General features: G+C 47.3%; 1 protein-coding gene across 1 annotated transcript in view; it reads left to right on the forward strand.

Moving 5' to 3' along the window:
* LOC126572692 (lachesin) overlaps positions 1-20,000 on the forward strand; it is a 90,212-nt gene that overhangs the window by 59,017 nt on the left and 11,195 nt on the right. Inside the window, exons 4-7 of the mRNA XM_050232213.1 lie at positions 13,777-13,984; positions 16,049-16,204; positions 16,288-16,416; positions 16,521-16,658. Coding sequence (XP_050088170.1) covers positions 13,777-13,984; positions 16,049-16,204; positions 16,288-16,416; positions 16,521-16,658 — 631 coding nt within the window. The remainder of the gene's footprint in view (positions 1-13,776; positions 13,985-16,048; positions 16,205-16,287; positions 16,417-16,520; positions 16,659-20,000) is intronic.

Here is a 20,000-nt window from a genome sequence, read left to right on the forward strand (position 1 = left end):
CGGAATTACGCGTCTTGGGTATGTTTTACCAAACCTACACCACATAGCATAACATAGCTTTTGATCAATGATGCTAAACATTTATTATATCACTAGCTTGACCCCGCGTGCGTCGCTACGCGTGAAAGACAGGTGTTATCTGAAATTTTCTCTTTCTTTGAGTTTCTATTTTGTTCATGACGACTGTTGTTCATATTTGCAAAGGAATTAACATTAGATTACATTCAAACCTTCAAGTGACCTTTTTCGTGGAGTGATCAATGAATATTTGGGAAACCATACTCGGCAAAGACGGTTTTGAGCCAGTTTTTTTTTAATTGTATGGTTTGATCAGTGAGGAGAATACTAATATTTAAGCAAGTTGATCCAGAAAGTGGGTGTGAACAAAACATTTCCCGTCCTCATGTCCCGTCCAACTCCTTCTTTACAGAACATATCAAGTCAACACGATCGTTATTGCAGGAGATTGAAAAAAAAAACAATAGTGCCACAGCGATTTATTATACATTAATGTGATGTACAATGTTTTTGGTCATACCATCTTCGGCTAATACAACTGCCCATGTGAGAAACATGGCTTTCTTAAATCCAATCCACAAACAGACATAGTTTGCCCTTGGGACTTATTGATGGTCATGGCGAATGCAATATTCATTGGAAATTGAACACGTTTAAATTCAATTGGGAATTGTGTCGGGATTATTGGAATACGTGGCAATAGAACATTTTCTCCTTTGAATTATCCAGATAATATTGTAGCTTCGATGATATTTTTCATCATTTTTTTCACCACCAACCAGGTCCCGTTACAAAGCCTTGGCGGGTTTAAATTTCTTAACAATATGTGATTAACCGGTGATCATATCTTCAGTCTTAGCATGTATGGTGGCATTCCCGACAAATTCAAGGAATTCAAAAATTCCACCGGATAATTTACGTTGCAAACGGTGTCTATAGATTTATAAGATACCACATTTCCGGGCAATGCCTCTTGTATGGAAAAGTTTAAATCACCAACGTCTACATTTTTGGCTGCCAAAATTACCCTTTCTGCTAGCCATGCATGATTCAAGTAGTTAGTGATTAGATCGCAGAATACACTATCAATAAGAACCTTTTGAGAATCAACGATGATGCAGAAATCCGAAGGCAACTCAATGCAGCCACTATTTTGATTAATCTTAACTTTTCCATCACAGCCATGGCTAGCAATTGCTTAGCAAATTTATCAGCTGAAGGGTCTCGTAGCATTTGAACGCGCATATTTACATTTAATGTAAGTTTTTCTACTTGTTGCCACAGTGGAGATGATGTTAGACATGCTTGAATTTCACGAATGATGGACGGCACGGATTTGTGACATCTCCGCACGCGCATTTTCTCTGTCTTGTTGTATTTGGTGCGGAGTTCTTATTTCTCTGCGCCTACGTTGAATTGTTGTTTCCCTAGCTCGACGGTCCAAATTGAACCCCTTTCGCCTAGCTAACATATTAAGGATCAGATCGAACACACCACAAAACCAATCTTTTCAATAACTCAGTAGTAGCTTGAGATCAACGAAATACGTTTGTACACTGCTGCTTTACTTTTGCTACTGCTTAATTCCCCTTTTTCGTAGCGATTTGCTAAGCGTAGTGTACTTGGATCTCTTTTTAAAAGTAAGTGTAAGTAAGAAAAGTAAGAAGGACAAAACGTGTAAAGTAAGAAGTGTTCGATGAATTTTTAAACCGGCTGTTGCGTCAACTGCTCACCGATGTATGGAGTAGTGTGAGCGTGTTATGGGATGGGATTAAGTAATTGGATTGGGATTAGTAAGAGCACTCATGAGAGACGATCGCTCACGTGGTTCTTTGTGATGAAGAGAGAATAAAGGTGTATTCGATTAGATAGCAAAGAAATCAGAAATCTCGTCTGTTAATTTGGAATACAGTCCACAACAGAGCTAACACCGGCCTTCTTCGTTCTTCGGGTTCGTTAGCAACGCTTCCGCTGTTCATCATCCTGACTGCTAATCTCTGCGGTTTAGTCGATTTTAAAAAAATCATAAAAAAATGACTGTTTGAGCTAGGGTTATAAAAATTTGAGAACATTCGTTTTTTTGTATGAAAAATCCATAAAAAATGCCACTGTACAGCTTACAATTAAGTTACGAAAAATAATTTTCTTATTTTTTGAATAACTTAAGTAAAGTGAATGAAATATAGTTTACATCCGATTCTGATACCAACAGAAGATACACTCAAAGTTTGGTGAGAATCGGTTCAGCCGTTTCGGAGGAGTTTGGATACTAACATTGTGAAAAGTGGTTTTTGAATATTTAAAAAAAGATGACTTAAGTAAAGTGAATGTAGGATAGTTTATATCAATTGCCATTACCAAAAGAATATACACACCAAGTTTGGTTAGAATCGGTTCAGCCGTTTCGAAGCAGTTGGGACGCAAAGTTTGTGACACGAGATTTTTATATATATAGAAGAGAAGATTTAGCATTCTGAGCATTCATTCTGAGCATTCATTCTGAGCATTCATTCTGAGCTATCATTTAGCATTCTGCAGTCTGCTGATGTTTCTAGAGAGTGTTTGAGATTTAGAATTGTTTGTAAGGCTAGATCAGGGATCTTAAACTCATATTAGCATGCGGGCTGCAGAAGAAAGTAACAGCCAGTCAGCGGGCCACATAAGTTGTAGGTGCATGGCTTTATTGAGTTTGCTTTTTCCCACCAAAAACCCTACCTGTGCCTGTGTTCGTGGCCAAAGACGTGGTGTGGCTCGATAAGGCAATTTCAAAACTGGTCGCCGATCCGGAAAAAAACGAAAAAATGTAGCTTTGTTGCTAAAACTCGATGATGGAGGCGCCAGGTACCCGGTAAAATTGCATAGTTTCAGTGGTTTGTTGTGTTGAAATTTTATAAATGTTTCTTTCTTCATTATTTTTTTTAAACACTAGAGTCATTGCAGATATATTACAATTCTTCAATTCCAACATATACATAGAATTCAATTACATAAAACATACAATTAATGACCAAACTCAACTTGAGACCCCTAGGTTATACGAAATATTCTCGCTTTCATGTTCAGTTCTCTGTTGCCTCGTCGCTTTAAGCCATAAGGTCATTCGTCGCTCCTGTCAAGACTGAGCTCCTCATTTATTCTTCGAATGCCGCACAAACCCTTCTCGTGGTTGGTTGGTTTCTATAGGGCTCTTGATTTTGCAGTAACTGCAACACTCGAGATGGTTTGCTGAACTTATGCTATCAGAGTGCATCAGTGGCCAAAGGGTCAAAGTTTTCCCAGCTTCCGAGTCAATATCTCTCCAGCGAATACCATCCATCCCACTAGACGAACTCTGTAATTGACATTTATTTATATTTTTCTTCCAATCAATTTGCAACGCAGCCGCTCCAGAGCAGATCTTCCCTCCCCAAATACCCCCTCAAAGGTTCATCGTTCGGGGTGAGGAAAGTTGTAGTCCACGGTACAGTGGTGCACTTCGACGAGCGCGCATTCCACGGAGCCACGGAAACAGTCGGATGGGCATGGTGCTTACAGTTCGCCGGGGTCGAGAGGGTCGGGCAAATTGGGAGGAAAAATGGAAAATCTCATTTAAAGGGAAAAATTCCTTATAATAACATTTGGCCCTCGCCGAGACCACCAGACTCCAGTTCCTTTTGCAAGCCAACCACGCCACGAGTTGTGCACTGGAGCAGTGGTTCCATTTCTTACATTGCCTGAACTTTGCACCGAATCGGATCGAAAGTTTCCTGCTGTTGCTGTTGCTGCTGGGGCTGGTGGTGAACCATCCAACTAGCCAGCCAATGGGCCAACCGCACCAACTACTGCCAAGTGAAGAGCAAGTTTCCGTTTTCTTTCTTCACCGTTTAACCCTCCAGATCCGTCCGCTGGGAAATGGGAGCAACGAGCCATCTCGCTGCTCCGGTTGATGCCGTTATCCTTAGCCGGCACACCGGAAGCGGAACGCATCCCAGGCACCCTCTGCACCAGTATTCCTGCTGCTGTATTGCTGTAACGAGCGGAAACTTGCTCGACTTCCTCTGGTCTCCCTTGTCTGTCCGGTGTGTCCGGATACAAACAAACAGCGGCACACTCACACAAACACCCACAGCAGTACCAAATGCAAAAGGCACACACATGCACACGCGCACGTACACACAATTGAGATTGAGCAAACATAAATAAATTGAAGTACCTTGTTACGCCCTGGTGGGTGGTCCGGAGTGGATGGATTTGCCGTTCAAATGATGCCGGGGCCCTTCGTAGCCTTTTGCTGGCTGCAGATTCTTTCCATGCATTCCATGGAGCACCACATCGAGATGCAAGCTTTCGCACAGCCGCACACTCCTTCGTCTACTTTTTGTTGGTTTGGAGAGCACCCTTGGCACGATTATGGTACCAGCACATAGGTCCTAGACCCTTTGGCTCTGGGGATGTATGTGTATTTGGTGGGTTGGCTGTTGCAGAAAGTTTTTCCGCCGGCCCGGAAAACTGTATACCGGGCGGACGGCGCGAAATTGAGTAACGAAAAGCGGGGCTGAGGGTGCCCTTTTTCCGGAACTCTCGCTCGCTCTCTCTCTCTCTTTCTTTCTCTCTAGGCCCCGGTCCGGATGCAGCACAGCCAAAGGGAGAACAGCTTCAGCTTCCTGAGCCAATCCCGGTTGCATCGTAGTTCAGTTCGGTCAGTTCGGACGAAAAACAAAAAAATAAAAAAAAAGTTTCCGGAATGTAGTGAGAGAAAAAGTAATGGTGGTGGAGGGAAAAACGTGAAGTTTATTTACCACTTCATCTTGTCCGATCGTGTTTACGTGTTGCACGTTTGCGTGTGGTGGGCAATAAAATGTTGTTTAACCAACCGGAAGCTCATACGTCCATATTGATTGCACCGGATCCGGGCGATAGAGCCTTTCGCAGGCTGTTCGCAGTCCACGATCCCGTCCCGTCAGAACAGAACCGAATTCACGTCGGGATGCGTTTCAGGAATAGGTGTGCCCCCGTTCCCATCCGACCCTAATTAATACGATCGAAATTAATAGAACGGCCCGGTAATGGCGCTTCGGCGGTCGATAACCCATTACCGGACCATTACCCAACCACACAGACTCGCGCGTGGTCCGTTATACGATCAAATAGGTTAAGTAAACACTTAGCGGCCATCGGGATAATTACTACCAAGAAGATAATTGATTCCATAAAGTAAATATTTCCCTAATCCATCATCACCGCCGACGACGATGGTGACGCCGACGAATCAATTGCAATCGATCGTTGCACCTCGTTCCAGTCAGCCATTTGGGAACTGTATACCTCACCTGCCCTATGTGACCCAACTCGGGCGCATTCGGAATCGTTAGAAAAAAGGCAACCTTTAATCATGGCCATCCTCGGCGGTTGATCTTTCGGCCTGCGGACAATATGAACTATGGCCCCGGCTAATTACATGTCTGGTTCACCGCCCACCGATCGATCATTTCGCCAGTGGTTTCGGCGTGGGTCACATTAGCAAAGTGACGCCTGAATTATACAACCCCCATCCGGCATGCGCCTCCGCCGAATGGAATGGAATAGGAAATGACCTGAATGGCCTGAACTTGCCTCGTGGCCTTTCGCCTACCAGCCTCTATTGATTTTGGTGTCTCGAGTTGCCAATTTGAACCTCGACCTCCCCCCCGGGGGGGTGTGTATTTAACCGGCCGGAAAGGACAAGCCGCGCGAACGGAAAGTGAAATCAATATTCCAATTCCTGTCTTGTCGCCCCCGTCACCCCCCTCTGCGGGATCGGTGAAATAATTAAACGCTTGCCGTTTCTCGTTTCCCTCCGTCCTCTGCCGGCTTTGGTGACAGGCCAGGACGCTGGCCTGTCATTGGAATATGACCTGGCGTCGGTATTCGTGGCCTGTGGTTTGGGGTTCTGGTGACAGCGAGGACAGCGAAGATACCGGAAGGTACGCAGCGCGGGGCAACAAACGGGGCGACCAACGCTGCTCGCATACAGACGGCATCGGCCCCGCATCGGCAGCACGTAATGCAAATAATCCCGGAAAGTTCGGAAGTCTTTGGCCACCGGAAGTCGGAACATGAACCGTGTAGCGAGACGGGAGAGTTGGGAGTTGGGAAGCCTCAGCAAACAGGAAAGCCATTGTAAATAGCGCTGCACTGGTCTGGTCTCGTTGGGCCCGCTCCGGAACCGTCCGGTCCGAGCAAATAAGCACCTGAAAGGGAGTGCAACCGCATGGCGTGGCTCCATTCTAGGTAGCCGGAAACCGGGCATCGTGAGCTGACATCTCGTCTCGTTTCCGGAACGGGTCTGCGATCGGGTCCGATCCAACGTTTAATGGACTAATTTGAGGTTAGGAGCCGGTGTAGGCGATGGCCGGGAACCCGTCTTTCTTCATCGCCACCATCCAAGAGCCAAGTGTTTAATTGACGTTCGGACGAAGGCGAAGTGTCTCTCGGTCAATGTTTGCATTTTGTCAAACCCATCATCACCAGGAACCATGAGACTGGCTGGCAATCCGGTGAAGATAGCGATGAGGCTTCGCTTATTGCCTTACTGGTGGCGTGATGTAGTTACTCTTCACCGGTGTGCCTGTATCTGTGTGTGGTCAGAGTGGATCGTGCACTGAAGAGTCATGCTGAGATGTCTTAGAATAGGGGATTAAAGTGATTACCAATAAAACGGCCAAGTGGATTCGATAGATTGAGAAGGCAGAACAGTTATTTACCGTTCAGTTTGAGCCTGAGAAGTTCTGAGAAATTTAACTCTACATCCATTTTAAGCCCAGAGCTTTGAGAAGTGTTTATGATTGATGACCATCCCCAGGATCCTCGTAGGAAAATCATACTTTCACCACAATGCTGGTGAGTAAGTTATGCAATCCACACAACAGATGTTAATGGGTTTTCTGCTCCTTCTGCAGAATTTTGCCTCGACTTGCATTTTCCCATCGATATAGTTCATATTCGCGCAATCCCCGAAGCACCGGAAGGGACCGCTACTGTCTGTTTATTTGCTAATCAGATACTGATGCCAACATTATCCTCCGTTTACCATATGAATCAATTTCTACAGCCCTTCATCACACACCCGCTCACCGGGGGAACAGCGGATGCTGATCACCGCTTAATAGGCCATCGAGTAGCTGATGAAAATGTATTCCCGCGGAATACTTCCCAATCCCATTCACCACTGGCGCCTCCACCGCTGCAGAAGAGGCGAATCTTTCGGCCAGATATAAATTATCATGTTCCGTGGCCGCTGGAGTCAGTCTTCATGAATATGCGATTACGTGGGGAGGGGGGGCGGACGAAAACTCCCCAATGCCCATAGCCACCCCCGTCCTGTCTCAAAGCGCCAGCAGGAAACGTCATAGCTCAGCGCTGCGCTCGAGAGCGTCGTGCGGCGAAAAATCAATTTCGTATTCAAAAGCCCTCAAAATGCGATTTAAGAACCACCACCACCAGCACCATCATTGCCATCATCGCGTACCGGTGATTATTGGTGGGTGAGGCCTCGGTTGTATTAGAAATGAACAGAGAGAGAGAGAGAGAGGGAGCGCCTTCTCCATCCTTTAGAGAAAAGGAGAGAGCGAAGAAAGAAGAAACAACAACAAAAAAAAAAATAGCGACAGAAATGATGGTGTTGTGTTGCTGTAATCATGGCACTCATTGGCGTGGCTTCGTGGCAGAATTGAACGATAAACTCCCATCACCAACACCCCCCGAGAAAAACGCCCCCACAACGGGGAGTTCAGTTGCTCTCTTGCTCCACTCTGATTGTCGCCAGAAGTGAGCCACACGTTTCTTTTGCATCATGGGGAGGTTTGTGGGGTTGTGGTGGAAATTTCAAGTGAAATATGACGAATAATTATTTTTTCCCTCCTTTGCATCTCGGCATCTTCTTCGCCACTGGTGGTGGTGTTTTGTGCGTTGAGATTCGCCTTTTTCTCCCTAACGATCGGCTGTTTGGGGTTGCTGTTTTGTTTGAATCGCGTCCTCGTTGGTGGTGGTGGTTGGAGTCTCACCGAAGAAGTACAAGCAATCAAGGAGGTGAAGGAGGATGAATGGGAAGAGAAATACAAAAAAAAAACAGGACGAGGGTGTTCAAGGAAAACATTTTCCATAGAACCACCCACATTCGACGGCGCAGTGCCCTGCGCCACCCCTTTCCATGGCGATCACTGACGCAGCATGGGCCGAGGTCGAAGGGCGGCGCATTCAATATGGGAGTCTACGTTGGAGGGGGCTGGGGTAGTGCCCGGAAAGTGGAAATGTATTATTCATAAGACAGCTTATTTAACACCGAACTCGGGCGAAAAGCACACAAACGAACACACCCACAGACACAAAAAGGCGCCGAGAGTCTAGGCGAGTAAAATACAAACACACTCGCTGCTGGAGCGCTCAGCATAAAAGAAGGGCCATGCCGGCAGTCCAAACGATCCAAATGACGAAGATGGGTAGATGGCACGTCGCACTTGCCATCGGCACCGGCCACCGGTGTTGGAGCATATTTTATGCGCGAAAGAAAAAGCAGAAGAAGTGGAATGAAAAAAAAAACGAAAGACTGCGGGCCGAAAGATCATGACCCCTCTGGTGTGGGCACAAGTTATGCTTTGTGCACCCTCCATGCACGCCTCGGGAGAGAAGTGGGGCTAATGAGTCAACGGCTTGGGCAGTGAGACGCTAGGAGAGGGGACTGACAGGACAATAACAGGACAAAGTTTCCCTTCCGAGTTCGCCCTGTTTGATCAAGCTGCAGTCAATTAATTTTCAATTATTACCACCCCTCCAATTATGTGACGGTTCGGTTCGCCGTTCGGCATTCTTTTGGCCCCACTTTCCGGTATGGGCGAGGTACAGGAGGAACATGTTTCTTTTGTTTCTTGCGAGTGCAGCTGCGCCCGAGAAGGTAATTGATCCTGGCGTCCTGGAAGTGGCGTAAGCGTTGGCGTTTTTGGCGCACGACCAGAAGACATCCGTCAGTGCAGTACGGGCCCGTTGAGTGAGACACGTTATGCGGTGAAAGTTGGACTTTCGTTCGGAAGGTTATTCAGTGTGACTCTTCAAACAGGACCCGAGACCGGGACTATGGTGGCGTAGGGCGCTCCAATAGAACAAAAAAAAAACGAAACCAATTCATTTGTGACAATTAGGCACCGTGTGGACGAACTGTTATGGAGCTTTTGTTTGCGTTTGTTACAGGTTGTTAGATATGCATGTAATAATTCCGCGGCTTGTTGCATTATGAATTTTACCTCTATGCTATGGATAATGCTTGAACAAAGAATCATTCATGAAGCATATATGCTTTATACTCGTAACATTATAATTTATTTGCAGCAGGAAGGTGGAAAAAATTACAATAACCACAGTTGATGATAAATTAAAGATCCTCTATCATTTGACACAAGCTCCCACAGGATTAGAGCAATTATTCAGCATGAATATCCATTTCAAATCGATGCATTGGTTTGCTGATGTTAGATTTTTGAATATAAATCACTCAAACATCAAACAGCTGTATTTGGTTTTATCGCTCAATGGATCTAAAGAGATTCTAACGGTTTGACGATTAGAGTGACATATTTAGGGCCGTAATGTGTTCAACATACCATTTTATCGGTTTTTAGTGTTAAATTTAGTGCTATGTGGCAGTTTTGAACATAAAATGGTCACTAGTTGCAGAGTTTTGAGGCATTGCAGTGTAAATTTGATTCAGACCAACTAGACGAACAGCTAAAACCAGGACAAGTCCGTAGAGTCATGATGCTTAGTTGTAGTGCTTGTGTATAAAAGATGATTGCTTATGTGTTCGTGTAATTCCATGTTGCTGAGTCACCAAGGAAAGAGCATAAATGGTTTTGAATGGAAGGGAATTGATGATTAATTAAGCATTTGATCAAAGTTCATCCGTGCATGTATTGGTCAACCATTTTTAACCGGTAGGTAGATCCTCTTTTAATCTTTTGCCTTCCATTCTGCCATGAGCTGAAGCTCAAGTAAAGACTAGAGATTTACATTTTATTCACCAAAGAAATATTTAGGATCCCAATATAGTTAAATCATCTGTCGAAATACAGTTAGACTCTTAAATAGCGTCAAAAACATCATGCCTACTTTATCAAACATTCAACCACTACTCTGGAGCGAGCAATGCTTAGCTAGTTATTGGTGAACATGTTGATAAAACATCCAAAATAAACCCAAAAATCTGCTGGCAGCTCGTTTTGGACAGTGATTTCCGTTGATACTTATTCAAATTGAATGGCGCTTGTAGCTGGCGTCGATGAATACCGTCATGGGGTCATGTTTTCGAGAACTCCTTCAAAATGGATGAATAAGTAACGCTACCGCTGTACATTAATTCAACGACATTGAACCCTTTGCTAGACAGCCAATCCAAGGGACAGCCGGACCCTTTCCCTCAACACACACCAATGCACACACACTGGCCGCTCAACCATTCCGCACCTTATCGTTATGCGGAATGTTTCTCTCGTGGATGGCTGATTTGCGTACGAACACGATCCCGCCGTGGACGCTGGACGCCATTATTAATTCAGTTCGACAAGATACATTCAACCTCGGCCACTCCTAAGTGACAACCACTTGAGGTGAGGTCTTTTGCTTCTTCATCGCTCTCGCTTCGCTGTTTCTGCTCTCGTAGCACGCCGTCAGCAGTAGCAGCAGTGGGAAAATTCCATGTAAAACTCACCATCGAACACTGCCCAACACATATTGTACCGAATCACACAATATTTCACGATTGATGGGCTCAATTACGAGTGGTGGCAGAGCGCGCACTTACACGCCACTAGCCACTCGGCCATCATGTTCATTAATTCAAACTCTTTCCGCTCTCTCTCTCTCACTCCGCTAGACCGCACCACACACTGGTAGGGCACCTTCTTGAACCTGCACACGTGTTCCGGGGATGAAGCATAAAAAAGGGGCCAAATGTCGGTAGTGGGAGAGTGGGGGTTGCAATTCGTACCCTCACCCCAGATAGCCAACCGGAGAGCTCGACTCTATTAGGATATTTTCTCACTTTGACAGAAAACACGAAACTCGAGTTCCAGTTCTGTTCGGACTGTAGGGGCCTTGGCTGTCGGTTGGTTGTGTGTTCGTATGTCCGTTTGATCGCTCGTTTGGTCCGTCGTCCCAGGCTCGCTGTTTTCCTGTGACTGTTTTCCACCCTCCCCGAAAACCACCCCCAAAAAGGTGAAATAAAAACAAACATTTTCTTCTCCGACGCTCCGTCCATCCGTCCTGGGAGCCGTCAGGATCTGATCCGATCGTATGTTTTGGCCACCTCCAATGAGAGTGAATGTTTGTTGTGTGGATGAGGTAGCATGGTGCGTTGTGTTTTGCCATTCGCCTTCCCTCACTCTCTCTCTATCTCTCTCGGGCCAGTCAAATGCTGCTACTCTCGTGTCCAACTCCGTTCCGACCGACCATTCAGTCAGTCAGCGAGCATCGAGCGGCCACTCAACGACAACGACGACGACTCGGCGGTGGACCCTTCTTTTTATTTGCAGAATAAATTGATAAAATTTGAATATAAATGGAATAAAACCCTAGCGCAAGCTTCGGCAAGCTCCGGGGCTCCCTGGCTGGAGTATTACTCAATCTACCGGCCCGGCAGTGGGCAGGTGGGAGGTATTTTCCTTCGGCATCCCACTCAACACCGGGCAGCGCAGTTCCAGAGTTCCAGCGAGGGAGGGCCTGATGGCTTTCGCACACCGTCCGAACCTGGCAATCGTTTTGCGAGTCTCCGAGTTCTTTTCTTCATTTCTTCGCTTTCTTCCTTCCAAACGGGACTCACACCGTTTTTAGTTGGCTCCGTTTGTTTGAATGACCACATACCGAGTGAGTCTGCGTGTGTGTGGGTGTGTGCGCAAGGGCGCTTGTGAGCTAATGTAGAGTGCCGGTGAAAGGATGCTTCGCTCAAGCATCCAACAACAACAACACACCCCAAAGTGACTCCGGTTTCATATCGTTTCGCCGGTTTCCGGTTCAAATAAGCGAATGAAGTTTTCCGGCGGGTCTTTTCCCCGGTTGGTTCTGTTTTTGTGGCCCCTCTTTTCCACCCCCTTTAGATTACCGCAGCTTCCCGCAGGATGCATTAAGAAAAGCGCATCGAATTCGCTTTTCGGATATTGAGCCAAACGAGCAGCTGGCAGTGACAGCCTTTCCGCCTTTTGAGGTGATGGTGGCTGAACTCCGGGTTGGTTGGCTGGACCGTTTTCCGCCCGAACCACCAGCATCATTTTGCCGGCAGTACTTCTTTCGACGACGACGACGACGACGACGCTACCGTTCTTGGAATACTACCACGGCAGACTGAACTCGATGGTTGAGTTTTCCCCAAAAAGTTGATGTTCTTTTTGCGTTGCTGATCGTAGCTTTTGCTGCCAAGAGAGTGTGAGAGAGAGAGAGGGGAAAAACGCTTGCCATTTGGGAGATCGGTGGTGATGCAACGGTGCACGAATGAATATGTAATGCTGCGTTCGTTATGGCGTACGGTCGTTGGGATGCAAATGTTAATAAGCTGCGTTTTGTAGGAAAAAGGCGCTCCAGAGCGAATGCGAATGGATGGACGAATTTGACTTCAAATTCGAATGCATTTCTTGGTTTTAACATAAACTTTCTTTTCATTTCTTTTAAATACTTGAATAATCATTCGAATAAGTCGAAATGAACTGACAGATATTCGCTGTTTTGGAAGAATTTTCCTTTTAATTGAACCGCCTTAAGTCAGTAACTGTCACATTCATGATCCTTCCTACATAACAGCGGACCTGCGTAAAACAAACATTACGCCAGCTCAACCCAGAAACCCCCTTCGTTGCAGAGCACGCAGTGTGGTGGCCGCCATGGCTTCCAACCAACTGTCACAGTTACGGCAGTCAGGTTAATGAGGCGTCAATTGAATTCCGTTTCCTGGAACCTCTCAGCTCTAGCCCACTCCAGTTCAGCAAACGAAAGGACTGGCGAACGGCACCGAAGAAATAGTGAACCGAGCAACCGTCGTAATGGTGCGTCGTTCGCCGGAATATGAATCTTGGTGACTTGCTGGCATGGCTCGGAATCGATGTGGAACAGTGGGTGAACAGTGTAGCGCCAAAGGGTTCCTTGAAGGGGTTGGGACGCTAGAATTAGGACCATGCGGACCCCGATAGTAGTCACCACGTCCTCTTGCTGGCGGTACCGTCCGTCTGGTGCCGTATTCGTTGACGTCGTTGTCCAAAAACCGCAAGACCGTAAGGGTGGCCGAGCACCGTTGTTTGTTGGATTCGCTGTGGTTTGTGGTAATTTCATTTGCACCTTTCCTTCAACCCGTCTTCGACCCCTTGGACCCCATAGGTTGTCTCGGATGCTCGTCGCAGTACCGGAGTTCCCGGGGACATTGGGATTTATTCAATTTCTAAAATTCATTATTCATACGGTGGCAAAGTTTGAATTAAGCAATTTATATTATTATTCAATTTGTTATTTATTACGGCGACCGGCCCGGACTTGCTTTGGTTCCAGCGCTGGAGTGGGTCTCCCCGCCCCTCCCTTCCTGGGTGCCCTATCCTTGCATTGCGGCATATGGAGCCGGGCAAGGGCTCGCCCACAGTCACCAGGATGGTACACTGAGGCACACCCTGGGCCTTGCTGTGACATCGGCATCGCTCATTGATGTTTCTCAGCTTATCCTTGTCGAACCTTTTGCCGGCCAATACTCACTCTTGTCTTTCTTCCTCTTGTCTCTAGGTGGCGTGGGTGCGAGTCGACACGCAGACGATACTCTCTATTCATCACAACGTGATAACGCAGAACCCACGTATTAGCCTCACCTACAACGACCACCGGTCCTGGTATCTGCACATCCGGGAGGTGGAGGAGAGCGACCGGGGCTGGTACATGTGTCAGGTCAACACGGATCCGATGCGATCGCGCAAAGGGTATCTGCAGGTCGTAGGTAAGTCCTTATGCCTCATTAAACCATCGCCGGGTACCGCCCTCTGTTTGTTAATTCAATTACGGTACGGGGTTGACTTAATACGTCAATTATTGAGCCATTGTCATTAAAACAATAACGAGGTAGCGAACTGGTGAGCGAGCGTGGAATGAAACACGCGAATCTATTAAATATGTCCTCACGATGAACGCATCACCAAGTGGCCATCCGGTTGTTAATGTAATGCTTTGCAACAGTTTCAGTTCCCCAGATATACCAACTCCTGTCCCAGAACTTTCTTACGTACTCCGATTCACCTAGATGAGCAATCGTGGGGCGCTGTTGGTGGGGAAAAAGAAACGTAAAAATCTTTTTTAATCCCCCCCTAAACAAGATACCATTCTCATCGGATCCACGTGGAGGATATAAACGTTGCAAAATGTCGCTTTTCGACGAATCCAAAGCATCAGCAACGAGCCGCAAATGCTTGTTGTTCTTAACAATTTCCCAAGAAACTCTCCGATCCGATTGTGAGAAGTGAAAGAAAACAGTCGCTCGTAGCATTCGCTTCGACGGAAATGGACGACCGGATTGAGCTGGCGGTACAGCCGTCCTCAATTACCAGCTAGATTGGCCGGTATTGGATTTCAAATAATTCCCAGTTTACGCGTGAGAGTTCGCCAGTGTACCGCCAGCGGGTTCGTTTATGATTTATCGATTTGCCAATGTTTCGACAATGTTTTTTTTTATTTTTGGGATCCAGTAACATGAACCGACCACAACAAGATCAATCGTCTAAATCCAAAAATCCATGTTGCTGGTTCCACGTGCTTCCATTTACGCTTTGACCTTTGACGGCTGACCATTCTCCGGTAACATTAATCCACGTGCCCTTCTTGGAGTGCCCGGGCTGGATCCTAGTGGTTGCTAATTCAGTGACAAACGGCCAAGCCAATTGATCGCGTTTGATTTGTAATGTCAGAATCAATTTTCTGTGCCCGTGAGTGTGCGTGTTTGTGTTCGTATTTGTTGATTGTTGTGACACTGACACGTCGAGTTGTGAGACTATCCGTGGATTCCCGCGCGGACAACAGTCGATAATGCAAACAAGCATCACGCTCGCCACGTTTGACATACCGGAATGCTTTTCACCAGCATGTGGCCGTTGTTTGTGTATTGGCTAACCCCCTCTCTCTCTCCTGGCGCACTGACACCAAAGCGACAGTCATCAATGGTTAACGGGTGTTACTCGGCAACAGAAAAACAAACAATCCCAAAAGTCCACGAAGTCCAGGGATTAGCTGGTGACAAGGCTGTGTTGAGCTCGAGTGTTGTGGCATCGGCACGTTAATCGGCGCCGAAAGCCTATTCAAATATGCATATTGGAGGCATTGCGCGCCGCAATTTCGAGCATAATCAGCCAGCGATCGACCCGTAACAACGCATCATATCCTGCAGCTGAGCAAACAGTTCGGAGGCCATGAGAACCCCTCAGGATAAGAATGGAATGACACGCATACAGGCACAGATTAAAAAGCAGCCGGAAACACACTCAGAGCTCACAGCAGAGACAAGCTGTCAGGTGGTGCGCTGCCTGAATTGAATTTCAATAATTTCGGTTCCGATCTCGCTTCCTTTGGCCGGTGCGGTGTGTGGTGTCCATTTAATGCTTCTCATAAATTCCGATGCTGCACATTATCTGCGCTGCTTTTGCACCACGTTTGACCCCCGTTTGTAGAGAGCGCATCGGATGATATTTCGATTCGATTCGGCATTCGCTGATGTTGAGAACGATACCTTCATGACCAAACGTCGTTATGTCGTTTAATGTTTTGCCTTGCCGACGCATTGCATAGCAGGTGGTAGGCGGCACTTTTCGGAAACGGAATGATTGATTGAAATGATCGCTTCCGGGGAGGGTCAGCGGCCTTCACGTTCGGCAGTTTGATGAATGTATTCCTCCCGGACCGCAAATGGTCTTCGAGATTGGTTTAATAGAGCTGGCTCAGCAATTGTATTACCGCTTTTCCTCTCGCGCTTTTCTCGTTAACGTTCATCTCCTCTTTTTTCCTTCATCGATTGCAGTGCCACCGGCGATCGTGGAATCGTTGACGAGCAACGATATGGTGGTGCGCGAGGGCACGAACGTGACGCTCAATTGCAAGGCGAAAGGGTTCCCGGAACCGTACGTCATGTGGCGCCGGGAGGACGGTGACGAGATGGCGATCGGTGGCGAAAGTGGTAAGTTATCAGTTGCAGCATCCAGTCGAATGCAACTGACGCATAATGCGCGATCGATCTCACTGTGGCTTTCGTTTTCGCAGTGAACGTCGTCGATGGTGAGACACTACACATCACGAAGGTCAGTAGGCTCCACATGGCGGCATACCTGTGCGTTGCATCGAACGGAGTGCCACCTTCCATCAGTAAACGAGTGCAGCTGAGGGTACAGTGTAAGTGCTGATCCATTGTTCCCAACATAAATGATGAATTTGATGTTTTGACACAAATAAATAGCCAGATTGTATTAATGCACCTCTTACATCTTTCTCCTCAGTTCCACCGATGCTCTCGATACCGAACCAGCTCGAGGGAGCCTACGTTGGGCAGGATGTGGTGCTCGAGTGCCATACCGAGGCGTACCCAGCATCAATCAATTACTGGACGACGGAGCGGGGTGACATGATCATCTCCGGTAAGCAACCAAAACCCACTGACAGCTTTCCCAGGACCCAAGGATGTCACCGGGAAATCCCGCCCACTGGGATATCCGACACCTCAAGTCCAAGCGTCACTGGACGACCCACATTTGTTTGGCATTCGAAGAGTCCTTTTCGGAACGATACGAACGGATAGCAGCTCCTGGTGACCTCGTCCCTTAATTAATAAATGAGCAAACTCTATCTGGTCTCTGGCGGAACAGCTTTTCGACCTCCAGAATTGCGGGAGTAGCCAACCCCAGATGTCGCATTCGGTCAGCAAAGTTAGTCAGTTCCCCCATTTAACACCAATCAACCGACAATCAATAAAACTTTAGTCAATTTGGGGAATTAGTGGTCGAGGCGAGGAAAGGACCCAACACCCTCATCCCAACACTCTCGCGTGGGTTCCAAAGGAGATCAAACCACTCCTTCCGAACCTTGGGGAGGGGAGGGAGTGAGACTGGGAGACAAGGACGTGAATTGATTTCCGATGCTCCGATGAACGTAGTGAGCCGGAACCGTTGGCTCCGGTTGGGCTTTGAATAAATAACGCCGTCACCGCAAAAGCCATCGAAGACAAAGTCGGACCGATTGGAGAAGGAGTCGACATCCGAGTGGACACTAACACACTGGCCTCCTAAGTCCTTGGCTCACGCGTGCGGTGCGTTGGGGGATGTTGCGTCAAATCCTTCAATCCGTCCTCACATCGTCAGTCTGCCGGTGTTGGCCACTAAAAACGAAGTCAAATCCAATCAAGAAGGACACCGAAATAAATTATCTACCCATGTCTTTTGAAGTCTCCCGGACCCCGGATTCGTCTCCTAAGGGGGTTAGCGGACCCATCGAGGCACCGAATACGGTACGGTACGGACCACCTCGATCCTCACCAGTCCCCGACCGGGCCACATCACTGGACCGTTAATTGAATTGAGGCTAAGTGATAGGGATACTTGACGAAGACTTTTCTCGGACTCGGTCCGCTTTGGTTCTGCGGACTGTTCCGGTGGTTTTTCCGCTTCTCACACATCAGGTAAAGCCACCACGACTGTCATGTGTTTGTGTATGGGTGTGTGCTCCAACCGGTACGTGTCCTTTTACGGTCGAGCTTAAACAAGCCCTTAACTGGTAACGCTTTCGCCTGTCAAGTGGCATTAATTGGCAATTTTCGGCTTTGGCATAGATAGATGGTGCGCTCGTCTGCTCGCTTCACATCAATTGGCACGTAATGGTGGCAATCGGTTGTGTCGTGCGCCCAGGTACGGGGGCGGAAACGGGGTCGCTCGCACCTGTCAATCCATTTGCGGTTGGACTCGTGCTTTCAGGGACACGTTCGGAGCAGACGCTTCCCGTCAATTTGATCCAGCTAATTTGGTGCACTGGAACGGCCCGCCCGGGAGGGTGGCACTGGGATTAAGCAGTCTAATTGTCGTCCCATGAAAGGGTGTGAAATGTTTAAATACTGCACAAAAGTGTTGACAGGATGATGATGAATTAAATATTGACTCAATTCGCAGCAGCGATAATCATTTTGCTGTGGTGCATCGCCACGGCGGTGGCTCTTTAATTCTATGGATTCTGTTGACATGAATCATTTCACTAATTATTCAGCAATTTATTGTTAGAAGATAGTTAGCTGCATTTTACTTGAAGCAAGCGTCCCTGGAAGTCTTTAGTTTTTGTTAGTTCATTAATTTCATATTATTGTCAATCATGAATCAATTAACTTTAATTTTCCGGTCCGTTGAAGCATCTTTCCACAAATAAATAGATTAAATTCAGCTTCTCTTGTCTTCCGTTGTTCGATAGTAGTAAACGTTCAACTTTTAGAGATTTTAAAAATGTTGTTACATGGATAATAGAATAAAAAATCAAATGTAACAGTTTCCATTCTACCTAAAGTGATAGATACTTGAAAAAGGATAGAAAAACATAATTTCTTCTTACATCCAATGAAAAACGGATCCCACCTTCACTCGTACAGGCCAATCCCAGCCCAATCAAGATAAGAAAAAACGGATCCCATAAAGTGATGCTTATCCATCTTTTAATTGCCTTAAACATAGAGACTAACAAAACCTCGAACCCAGGAAAACGGACGAGGCTCCTTGAAGCTCTTGGCCGTGCTTCTGTGCCCCTTATTTGCCACCACCATTGACTCGATGACGGAAGCCGAAGCCTTCACTTCCGAACCGAACGGGATATGAAAAGGATGCTTATCGGGAAGGAAGTATCGAGCCATTTTTTTTGTTGCGCGGCCTGTTGGCCGTGTGGTTCCTTGTGCCTCCCGGAAATGAAGCTATTTAGAGGGCCATTCATGCGAACAAAGATACCCTGCCGGTTGGCTGCTTACCACTCCCCTGACCCCCCTCCTTCTGTACACACAGACACCCACAATCACGCAACACTCGATAAGAAGAGATAAATCTCGGGCGATAACGGGAGAAGACTTCACACATTACCCTGTTAAATATCGGTATCTTTCATCTCCGGCCATCAACAGCACCAGCGGCAGCACCAGTGGCAGCGGGTGGTCGACCATCGAGCGTCGATCCACGCGGGATCCGTGGAACGTTCGCTCGCAAACAGTCTCGCAGCCAGACGCAGCGAATGATGGTGGTGCTTCGAACGAGCATCGAGCGAGTCCTGCGGTGGAGTGTGATTGCTTTAGCTCAACGGCATGTTTATCCTCGCCCGTTCTACCGGGCACATCCTATCACACCCGCCCCACTTTCCCATCTTCCCCTTCTCCTTTCTATTGTTCTGCCACTCTGGTTGGAGATCAGATAGATGGATGGATGTGTGGCAATACAGGAGAAGGAGGAAGACGTCGGTGGCGATGGTGGTGGTTGCCGCCGCATATCCTTTGAGGCCAGTGCGTCACATCGTACCGTACGATGGGCGACGATGATGATGGTTTGCGCACATGCCACACGACCCCCTCAGCAGCAACAACGGCAGCATCAGTTGGTGCCACTTGGCTCGGTAGCATAAGGGAGAACATGTTGCTATTCAAAGAGCCTCCCTCCAGGAGCATTATTTTCCATCATCATATTTTCAACATCACACACACTCCTGGACGTCGTTTTAGGGCCCTGGTGTCCGGAGTGCATTGATGTGCTCCTCGCCCCTGCCTTTACCTCCACCCCTCCCCTACAAAGTCGACGACAAAGTGCGACAACTGCTACGATTGCTTCGACCCTTCCTGTAAAGTGACTCTTCACCGACGACACAAAGGCCACTGCTGGCTTGTGGCCACTGCGTTTTTTTTTTACCAAACTGCTGACCTGCCGACGGGAACGTTAACCGTGATAACCGGCGCTGCACGGCAGGCTGAT

This window comes from Anopheles aquasalis, chromosome 2 (genome assembly GCF_943734665.1).
Source record: "Anopheles aquasalis chromosome 2, idAnoAquaMG_Q_19, whole genome shotgun sequence".
Classification (NCBI taxonomy): Eukaryota; Metazoa; Arthropoda; class Insecta; order Diptera; family Culicidae; genus Anopheles; species Anopheles aquasalis.